At 39.1% G+C, this 11,936-nt stretch overlaps 1 protein-coding gene across 1 annotated transcript in view; it reads right to left on the bottom strand.

Moving 5' to 3' along the window:
• Window positions 1–11,627, bottom strand: part of LOC115217272 (leucine-rich repeat and guanylate kinase domain-containing protein-like) — a 31,560-nt gene extending 19,933 nt beyond the window's left edge. The window contains exons 1-5 of the mRNA XM_029786914.2: window positions 11,517–11,627; window positions 9,134–9,247; window positions 7,624–7,705; window positions 1,948–2,130; window positions 834–958 (exon numbers count right to left, since the gene is read on the bottom strand). Coding sequence (XP_029642774.1) covers window positions 834–958; window positions 1,948–2,130; window positions 7,624–7,705; window positions 9,134–9,247; window positions 11,517–11,582 — 570 coding nt within the window. The 5' untranslated portion in view covers window positions 11,583–11,627. The remainder of the gene's footprint in view (window positions 1–833; window positions 959–1,947; window positions 2,131–7,623; window positions 7,706–9,133; window positions 9,248–11,516) is intronic.
• Between the last annotated feature and the right edge of the window lie 309 nt (window positions 11,628–11,936).

Raw genomic sequence — 11,936 nt, 5'->3', positions numbered from 1 at the left:
TTTCAAAATTTAAGAAGCTCAACAGCTGTATTATTTTGTTATTTTACTTCTTTATCACAATGCTTCAAGCAAGATACAATGCTTTTAACTCTTTTGTCAATCTCATTTTAACAGCTGACATTTCAAATGCTGTACTGATACTAGAAGGAAATAAAAGTCGGTGAGCTGGCAGAAACGTTAGCATGCCAGGCAAAATGCTAAGTGGTATTTCGTCCGCTGATGCATTCTGAGTTCAAATTCTGCTGAGGTCGACTTTGCCTTTCATCCTTTCGGGGTTGATAAATTAAGTACCAGTTATGCACTGGAGTCGATGTAATTGACTTAATCCATTTGTCTGTCCTTGTTTGTCCCCTCTATGTTTAGCCCCTTGTGGGCAATAAAGAAATAAGAAACGTTAGCATGCCAGGCGAAATGCTTTGTGGTATTTCGTCCGCCGCTGTGTTCTGAGTTCAAATTCCACCGAGGTCGTCTTTGCCTTTCATCCTTTCGGGGTCGATAAATTAAGTACCATTTACGCACTGGGGTCGATGTAATCGACTTAATCCGTTTGTCTGTCCTTGTTTGTCCCCTTTGTGTTTAACCCCTTGTGGGTAGTAAAGAAATAGGTATTTTGTCTGCCGCTGCGTTCTGAGTTCAAATTCCGCCGAGGTCAACTTTGCCTGTCATCCTTTCGGTGTCGATAAATTAAGTACCAGTACTGGGATTGATGTAATTGACTTAATCCGTTTGTCTGTCCTTGTTTGTCCCCTTTGTGTTTATCCCCTTGTGAGCAATAAAGAAATAAGAAGGAAATTAAAGTCAGAACAATATTGTACTTCTAACTTATACATTACCAGATTTAAATATTGCAAAGGCAAACACTCAAGGTTCTCAATCCGTGAAATCATATTGTAGGCAAGACTTAATGAATGGAGACGTTCACACTGATGCAGACCTTTGATGCGTTTTATTTTGTTATCTAGTTTTAGGTTGAGGAAAAAAAAACATATATATGGTTTTTTTTAGAAAAATATAAAATAAGTACCAGTTGAGTATTGTGGTCGATGTAATCAACTATCCCCTTGGCCCCAAATTCCAGGCATTGTGCCTTTAGTAGAAAGGATTTTCTCTGCTTTTACGTTCTGAGTTCAAATTCCACCGAGGTTGACTTTGCCTTTCATCCTTTTGGGGGTCAATAAATTAAGTACCAGTTGAGCACTGGGGTTGATGTAATTGATTAGCCCCCTCTCCTAAAGTTTCAGGCCTTGTGCCTATAGTAGAAAGGCTTATTAGTAATAGTATTATTAGTATTAATATTAGTATTAAAGTGGCAAGCTGGCAGAATTGTTAGCATGCCGGGCAAAATGCATAGCAGTATTTTGCCCGTTGCTACGTTCTGAGTTCAAATTCCACCAAGGTCAACATAGCCTTTCCTCCTTTTGAGGTTGATAAAATAAGTACCAGTTGAGTATTGTGGTCAATGAAATCAACTATCTCCTTCCCCACCAAATCCCAGGCCTTGTGCTTTTACATTCTGAGTTCAAAATTCCACCGAGGTTGACTTTGTCATTCAGGTTTTTGGGGTCGATAAAATAAGTACCAGTTACGCACTGGGGTCAATGTAATTGACTTTCCCACTTCCCCAAAACTGCTGACCTTGTGCCAAAATTTGAAGCCATTATGGCACGTAAAAAGCACCAACCGATCGGGGCTGCTACCAGACTCCCCTGGCACCTGTGCTGGTGGCATATAAAAAGCACCCACTACACTCATGGAGTGGTTGGCGTTAGGAAGGGCATCCAGCTGTAGAAACACTGCCAGATCAAGATTGGAGCCTGGTGCAGCCTCCTGGCTTCCCAGATCCCCAGTTGAACTGTCCAACCCGTGCTAGCGCGGAAAACGGACGTTAAACGATGATGATGATGATGATGATAGAGTAGAGGAATTCTTTGAAGAGAAAAAGGATACAATCAAGATAAAGAGATGTCAACTTGGGATGATACTGGAAGTCACAAATTTCTTCAATCAAATTTCTAGAGAAATCCGCATGCTTCAGAGTGTTTGGAAGATAGGAGCTGGAGAGTTCGTAAATCAGATTGTTTGACACATTTAGTATAATGAGATGTTCTAAATTTATTAGTGGAGACAAATCTGAAAAGTAAACAGAAAGTTTTCTATATAATAAATCTGTTGACATTTTACATGTGTTCATCGGAGGCTTTTTATTTTTTAATATTATCTAATTTTGTTTAGGTAGTTAAAAAAAATTATTCATTGCCTGCTTTAAGATAAAAAAATTAATAAATAAGGTTTGTAAGAAAAGCAAACAGAAATTTTCTATATATTTTCTGACTGGGACTGATGAAGCCTTCCAGCTTCACAGACCCCAGTTGAACCGTCCAATCCATGCTAGCATGGAAAACGGATGCTAAATGATGATGATGATGATGATGATGAAATCTGTCGACATTTTATGTGTTCATCGGAGGCTTTTTATTTTTTAATATTATCTAATTTTGTTTAGGTAGTTAAAAAAAATTATTCATTGCCTGCTTTAAGATAAAAAAATTAATAAATAAGGTTTGTAAGAAAAGCAAACAGAAATTTTCTATATATTTTCTGACTGGGACTGATGAAGCCTTCCAGCTTCACAGACCCCAGTTGAACCGTCCAATCCATGCTAGCATGGAAAACGGATGCTAAATGATGATGATGATGATGATGAAATCTGTCGACATTTTATGTGTTCATCGGAGGCTTTTTATTTTTTAATATTATTTAATTTTGTTTAGGTATTAAAAAAAATTATTCATTGCCCACTTTAAGATAAAACAATAAATAAATACGGAGATGTACTTGCATAGCAAGTGATTTGATCTGAGATCGTTGTGCTGGAACAGAAACAATTGCAGCGTGGAAGGTGTTTGTAAGCCATTTAAGAAACACACAAAAGCCGTTCGATTCACTTCAACATTTAAGTTTAATTTGTCAAAATATTTTCGTCGCTTTAAGACCGCGACCTGTTCACTGACAAAAATCCGTGCTGCATCTGAGAAAGTTAAATGTTAAATGTTGAAGTGAATCGAACGGCTTTTGTGTGTTTCTTAAATGGCTTACAAACACCTTCCACGCTGCAATAAATAAATAAGATTTGTAAGAAAAGCATTTCTCATGATTCTCTAAATTACCAAATTCTCCACTAGGAGACAATGGCATTCAAGCTAATAAGCACCAGCATAAACAAGATGATTTTCTTTTACTACTTCACTGACAAAAGAATGAAATTCAAGATGAATAATTAATATAAGCAGATATTAAATAAATATAATGAAATTATTGTGTATAGTCCTCAGTTGCACCACAACTCATCAAAGGTGCATGTACAGTACATAGAATTATGTACAAAAGTCAGAAAAGCGAACAGTGTATGAGTCATGATATACATTTGTGCTTATTCTATCGGTCTCTTTTGCCGAACCGCTAAGTGACGGGGATGTAAACACACCAGCATCGGTTGTCAAGCAATACTTGGGGGACAAACACAGACACACAAACACACACACACACACATATATACATATATATATATATATATATATATATATATATATATATATATATATATATATATATATATATAATGGCAGGCTTCTTTCAGTTTCCGTCTACCAAATCCACTCACAAGGCATTGGTCAGCCCGGGGCTATAGCAGAAGACACTTGCCCAAGATGCCACGCAGTGGGACTGAACCCGGAACCATGTGGTTGGTTAGCAAGCTACTTACCACACAGCCACTCCTGTATTTATGTTCTGAGTTCAAATTCCACTGAGGTCAACCTTGCCTTTCATCCTTTCGGGGGTCAATAAAATAAGTTTCAGTCACTCACAAGGGTCAATGCAATCAATTAGCCCTACCCTACTCCCCAAAATTTCAGGCTTTGTGCATATATAATAGAAAGGGCTGTTATTTTTACATTGTTGAAAAGAAAGAGAAATTTCCAGATAGATATTTGGAGCTCAACCAAATGGAAAGTAACAGAAACGATATTGATTTCATGAGGAAATGATATTGATTAAATATGAGTACAGATAGCGAAAGGGTGATTGATTTTAATAAGACTGCAAAAGCCCTAAAATTGATTTTTTTTTTTTTCCCCTCTGTTTTTTCCTTTTATTGCATTAGGAAAAGAACTACCAAAAACATTATTCTGCAAGTTCTTCAGCTGCTCAGATGGTTGTCAATGTAAATATTGATTGAAAACAAATGGTAAATAAGACCCGGTCATTACCTCTCCCCCGACAAAAAAAAAAAAAAACCCAGTCTATGATTTATATCTAACAATGTCTGAACATCATAATGTAAAAAAATAACAAATAAATGGAAAATACTTTTGAGGCCTTGTAAAATTGAGATTAAAAAAATATAAAAATAAAGAACACAATCTTTTCAATTTTTGGCCAAGGGGGAGAGAGAGAGAGAGAGAGAGGTGGGGGAGAAATTTCCAATCAATATACAGTCTAGCTTTATAGAATCAAGTAAAATTATGATGAATGAATCTCCAATGTAAGTTCAATACATGGTTGAACTATTTCGTTCGTTGTTCAATCAAACATCTGACCCAATTTACAACTTATGTGACTCTTGCATGTTTGTCTATATATTACACAAGAAATGTTTTTACATTAAGCTATCAAAGTGTTTTTTATGGCTTTAGATAGATATAACACCCATGTTTTATCATGGACTAGCAGTATAGCCTGGCGTTGCTCGGGTTTGTTTCGACCCTTTAGAATTGGTATTTTTGAAAAGTAAAAATTTTGCATTATGTAGCTTGTTATTCTCTCTAAGTGAACATTTTTCTGGTTGAAATACACCAAAAAATGGTGACACAGCAGTCAAAAAATCGTAAAAAATAGGGATTTTCATAGAAAAAAAGCACCTTTTTTTTATGTAAATAATTTTTGGTGTTAACATGGTCCGATTTGAATTTTTTCTTCTACGGAAGGAAGAGCAAGCCTTCTTCTATCATACTCTCAATTTTGGTCAACTTGCACCGCAGGGTCTCGGAGGAGATAGAGTTAGTTGAAGGCTACCAAACCTGCCATACACAGACAACTTCAGCTTTATATATAGAGAGATGTAAACTAATGGCTTAGCTGTGTGATGAGAAGTTTGCTTCTCAATCACCCATTCTCGGGTTCAATCCCACTGTGTGATATCTTGGGCACGTCTCTTCTGCTATAACAGACCAAAGATTTGAGAATACATTTGGTAGATGGAAACTGAAGAAAGCTCTTTGTGTATGTATATATGTATGCATGCATGTATGTATGCATGTATGTGTGTGTGTGTGTGTGTGTGTGTGTGTTACTGTCTCGCTGCCTTGATGTCACATGAGTATTCTGAGTGTCAACTCACTGTCATGTGAGCAGTGTCCTAGGTTTCCACTCTTCCATGAAAACATGTCTGGTCTGGCTATGGGGAAATATTACCTCCCTTGGAAACAGGCGAGGGTTGGTGACAGGAAGGGCATCCAGGTGTAGAGAATCCTGTCCGACCTGTCTGAACATGGAAGAAGGGACATTAAAACGACAATGATGATGATAATGATGATGATGATGCTAAAGATGATTGACTCTTTGAGTTTGGTAATTATTCTATTAGTGTCTTTTGCTGAACTGCTAAGTTATGGTGATGTAAAGAAACCAATACAGGTTGTGAAGTGGCGGAGGGAGAAGAAATACAAAGACAAACAAACAGATGCATGAGCACACACACACACATACACTCTCACACACACACACTCACACACACTCACACAAACACACTCACACACACACACACTCACACACACACACTCACACACATACATACACACACACTCACACACACACACAAACACACACAACTCACACTCACACACACACACAAACATATATGATGGGCTTCTTTCAGTTTCCGTCTACCAAATTGACTCACAATGCTTTGGTCAGCCCAAAGCTATAGTAGAAGACACTTGCCCAAGTTGTCCCTCAGTGAGATTGAACCAAGAACCATGCGGTTAAGAAGCCCCTTTTAATACAAGGTTCTGCATGATCATGTTTTTATTCTTTTATCTTTCATGGTATTGTCAGAGGAATAAGAGCAGAGCAGAACTGAATATCTTTGCTGAATCTCTGAGACTGATCAGAGAAAGGAAAGAAAAGAAAATTCATGTCATACAGATTGAACCTAACCCTTATTTCGATTCCCTAAACCCTTTAAAACTGTATACAGCTATGGTACGACCACACTTGGAATTCACATCATCAGTTTGGAACCCCTATCTTGCTCAGAACATTGACCTCCTGGAATCTGTTCAGAGACGTGCAACCAAATGCATACCCTCCATCAGACACCTACCATACTTTGAAAACCTTGTTTCCCTGGGCATGGATTCACTGAAGCTTTGGCGTCTGGCGATGGACTTGGTAAACACCCACAAAGTTATCAACCACCTCACCAACAACAACACTGAACACCTTTTTGATCTCCATGTGTCCAACACACGTGGACATGCCTACAAAATCAGAAAACAACACAGCTCCCATGACTTTCAGAAACATTTTTTCATGCTCAGAGTTGCTGAAGCATGGAACAAACTGCCTGCGTCAGTTGTTGACTGCCATGACACTGCATCCTTTAAGGCCCTCATGCTTTCCGAAATCCGCCGAAACTACACCTGATTATACATACACTTTAGATGAGTTGTAGTGCACCTGAGCACTGTACACAATGTTTTATTATTATTATTATTATTATTATTATTATTATTATTATTATTATTATTATTATATTATTCTATCAAATGTATTATTATTTATTCATGCTAACATTAAAATAAAAATCAAATGGAAATTGTAGTTGTGATACCCGTGACGGTGGCACGTAAAAAATACCATCCAAACGTGGCTGATGCCAGCACCGCCTTGACTGTCATCCGTGTCGGTGGCACGTAAAAAGCACCAACTGATTGTGGCCATTGCCAGACTCCTGTAGCCCCTGTGCCGGTGGCACGTAAAAAGCACCCACTACACTCTCGGAGTGGTTGGTGTTAGGAAGGGCATCGAGCTGTAGAAACACTGCCAGATCAGACTGGAGCCTGGTGCAGCCTCCTGGCTTCCCAGACCCTGGTCGAACCGTCCAACTCATGCCAGCATGGAAAAGAAACATTAAATGATGATGATGATGATGATGATGATGATGTTTTGAATTAATCACACATTATCTCGTAGCTTTGAGATTTCAATGATGTGATGGTTTACGTGGTTGTCATGTAACTGGTACATAAAAAGTACCTTCCGAGTGCTGGACCTCACCGAGGCAATGACAAATGACCAAGACCTTCAGCGATATGCTGTGCTTGCGGAAAAGACCCATCAAACCAAATGAAATTGTAGTCGAGGCAGATATCAGCATCATGCAAACTATTGTGTAGGGAATACAACACAAAAAAGAAGGTGGCTTAGCCACAGAGTGTTAAACTAACTAGAAATTTATATCTACATAAGAATTTGAGGGATTGCGATAGGGAAATATTTTAACATCATTTCATATCATCTGCTGTGGAATAAAGAATCCATGTATTTTCACATCATTCTTACTTGATATCTGATTATTGGAAACATCAATTTTTTGAAGGTAACTATATGGTTTCAGTGCTTCCATATTCTTTAGTTCCAAGTCCTATATTTAAAAAAAAAAGTTTTAAAAATAAATGATTGAAAAGATTTTATTTCTGTCTCTGAAAAAGAAAGAAAAAAACCTGAACACACAAATACATACAAACACATCAGAACTTGTACATTTTGCTAGGTCAAGTGGCTAAAGATTTAGATAAAAGGTGGGAATTCAGCTTTTCAAAATACTAACTTCTTTATAGTTTTCTTATCTTTTATCTTTTACTTGTTTCAATCATTAAATAATAATGAGATTATTGTATACAGTGCTCAGGTGCACCACAACTTGTCAAAAGTGCGTATAAAGCATATGCAGTAATGTACAAATGTCATGGACACATTGAAACTCCGACGCCTGGCAGCTGACTTGGCAGACACCCATAAAATTATCAACCATCTTACTAACAATAACTCTGAGCACCTTTTCAAACTCCACCCGTCTAACACCCGTGGACATGTTTACAAAGTCAGAAAACAGCACAGCTCCCATGACTTTCGGAAACATTTTTTCACGCTGAGAGTTGCTGAAGCATGGAACAAACTGCCGGCATCAGTTGTTAGTTGTCGGAGCACTGCATCCTTCAAAACTTCCATGCTTCCTGAGATTCGCCAACACTACACCTGATTTTCTCCCCTCCATACACACGCAAGCATGTATCTGACTCATACACTGTTCACTTCCCAGACATTTGTACATTACTGCATATGCTTTATACACACTTTTGACAAGTTGTGGTGCACCTGAGCACCGTATACAATAATTTCATTATTATTATTAGATTGTGGCCATACTGGGGTACCACCTTGAAGTGTTTTTAGTTAAATGTATCGACCCATAGGGTGAGGTAAGCCTGTATTCTAAGTCTGTCTGTCTTTGCCAACCATCTATTAACGAAGAAATCCAACAATAATCTTCAATAATGTTTGCTATTAATTTCCATTTTTAAAAAATGAATCTCTGATAGTTGATCAACAGTTAGCAATAGAGTAAATCGAAATCGAAATTGCTCAAAAATCAATGGAAATTGTAGTTGTGATACCAGTGCCAGTGGCACGTAAAAGAACCATCCGAACATGGCCGTTGCCAGCGCCGCCCCGACTGGACTCCGTGCTGGTGGCATGTAAAAAGCACCAACTGACTGTGGATGTTGCCAGCCTCCTCTGGCCCCTGTGCCGGTGGCATGTAAAAAGCACCCACTACACTCACGGAGTGGTTGGCATTAGGAAGGGCATCCAGCTGTAGAAACACTGCCAGATCAGACTGGGCCTGGTGCAGCCTCCTGGCTTCCCAGACCCCAGTTGAACTGTCCAACCAATACTAGCATAGAAAGCGGACGTTAAACGATGATGATGATGATGATGATGATAGACCGAAGTCTCCTACACACAAAAATAAAAAAGAGAAAAATTGAACAAGGATTATCTTTATATTTACAATTCCATAAAATGCTGAGTACTGCAGCTGACCAGAAAATGACTTCTGAATATTCGCAAGATCGGATAAATTCTTACATATTCTCTCAGTAATGACCTGGTCATCTTTTGTTAGCTGAAAAATGACAGAAAATTAGAAAAACCATTGTTATTGAACGATGTTTTATTGTGCAGAAAATAAACAAATTTACAAATTAATCACACACACACATACATAGGCGCAGGAGTGGCTGTGTGGTAAGTAGCTTGCTAACCAACCACATGGTTCCGGGTTCAGTCCCACTGCGTGGCATCTTGGACAAGTGTCTTCTGCTATAGCCCCGGGCCGACCAATGCCTTGTGAGTGGATTTGGTAGACGGAAACTGAAAGAAGCCTGTCGTATATATGTATATATATATATATATATATGTGTGTGTTTGTGTGTCTGTGTTTGTCCCCCTAGTATTGCTTGACAACCGATGCTGGTGTGTTTACGTCCCTGTCACTTAGCGGTTCGGCAAAAGAGACCGATAGAATAAGTACTGGGCTTACAAAGAATAAGTCCCGGGGTCGATTTGCTCGACTAAAAGGCGGTGCTCCAGCATGGCCGCAGTCAAATGACTGAAACAAGTAAAGAGTATACATATTATATATATCTACCTATCTAACTATATGGAGCTCTCCGTTGGTTACGATGACGAGGGTCCCAGCTGATACAATCAACGGAACAGCCTGCTCGTGAAATTAATGTACAAGTGACTGAGCAATCCACAGACACGCGTACCCCTAACGTAGTTCTCGGGGAGATTCAGCGTGACACAGAGTGTGACAAGGCTGGCCCTTTGAAATACAGGTATAACTCATTTTTGCCAGGTGAGTAGACAGGAGCATCCATTAGTGTTGGATACCAATCAGCAGAGTGACCCTTCACTGGATGCGATCCAGGATGTCAATGTGCATAGCAGTAACCCTCATCCCAGATGTAGGTGCAGTAAGAGAGTGACCCTTCACTGGGTGTAATCCAGGATGTCAATGTGCATAGCAGTAACCTCCATCCCAGATGTAGGTGCAGTACGCCTTTATGAGCCCCACTTAGGGGTCTAAAGAATATCGCAAGCTGATGGGGACTGAAATATCATCTGGCCCTAAAGAGACGGGCCATCTTTGGGATGCAGTTCTAGCAATACTAGGGACATGTTTTCTGTTTCATGAAACAGAAATTATGATTTCTAAAAAACTTTTTTCGCAACCCTCCTCATTCCAAACCATTTCCTCTTCTATTTCTTTACTACCCACAAGGGGCTAAACACAGAGGGGACAAACAAGGACAGATAAACGGATTAAGACGATTACATCGACCCCAGTGCGTAACTGGTACTTAGTTTATCGACCCCGAAAGGATGAAAGGCAAAGTCGACCTCGGCGGAATTTGAACTCAGAACGTAATGGCAGACGAAATACGGCTACTCATTTTGCCCGGTGTGCTAACGTTTCTACCAGCTTGCCGCCTTTTCTAATGAGGTACGGGACTTCGGGAGACAGCAATTTCAAAACTCAGTCGATAAAGCTTGCTGAGTTGGTAGACTGAGGAACGAGTTCGTGGGTGCATTACTTCAGATATGTAACTCGGGTATATAAACGTGCTTACTGTATATTAAGTCAAACTGAGATACGCTGAGTGATGTAAATGATAGAAATTCTAAGCTGGTGTTTACTGTGGCAAAATAAAGGTAAATAACGTTCTGGGATAAAAACATCAGAATAAATGGGAAAATAATTGGATACTCTTTACTCTTTTACTTGTTTCAGTCATTTGACTGCGGCCATGCTGGAGCACCGCCTTTAGTCGAGCAACTCGACCCCGGAACTTATTCTTTTGTAAGCCCAGTACTTATTCTATCGGTCTCTTTTGCCGAACCGCTAAGTAACGGGGACATAAACACACCAGCATCGGTTGTCAAGCAATGCTAGGGGGACAAACACAGACACACAAACACACATATATATATATATACATATACATATATACGACAGGCTTCTTTCAGTTTCCGTCTACCAAATCCACTCACAAGGCCTTGGTCGGCCCGAGGCTATAGTAGAAGACACTTGCCCAAGGTGCCACGCAGTGGGACTGAACCCGGAACCATGTGGTTGGTAAGCAAGCTACTTACCACACAGCTACTCCTGCGCCTGTAAATAAATTATAAAAAAAACCAAAAAAAAAAAACCCAACAAAAGTGTTTAAAACAATTTGAGAACACATTCACTGACTTTCTTCTCTCTCTCTCCACACACACACACATACATACATGCATACTCGTCAAAGCAAATCTCGGTATATATATATATATATATATATATTCTTTGACAGAAAAATAAAATATAGCTCAAGATTGGGAGTTACTTCGATGACTTCAGACTCATCGCTCGTTGAAGTATCGTCTTCCATCTCTAGCGCAGTATCTTGCATCGTGAAACTTCTTATCGTAAAAACTTCTCACGGTCTTAGCTTCCAAATATGTAAACAGTCAGCAGGCAAAGCGTGCGTTTCCATGGAAACTGTAGAGTTATTCCCCCCTCGATTGTTTATTTACATCTCTTTCACTTATTTAGTTTTGTCTTCAAAGCTATTAAAATCTTCATTTGATGACTTGTTTTAACAGTTGTAGGGCGATCTTTCGGCTCTAGTAGACCTTTCTGTCGATTTCCGTAAAAAGATTTTTGTTTTTACATATGGGCTTGCGGGAACTTTTGAAGTAATGAGAGCGAAAGAGACACATTACTCTCTCTGTCTCTTCACACACACTAACAGAAGCACTTCACT

Source organism: Octopus sinensis, linkage group LG11 (genome assembly GCF_006345805.1).
Source record: "Octopus sinensis linkage group LG11, ASM634580v1, whole genome shotgun sequence".
Lineage (NCBI taxonomy): Eukaryota > Metazoa > Mollusca > Cephalopoda > Octopoda > Octopodidae > Octopus > Octopus sinensis.
Note: the sequence above shows the minus strand (reverse complement) of the source record. Positions and strands in the feature narration are given on the sequence as shown.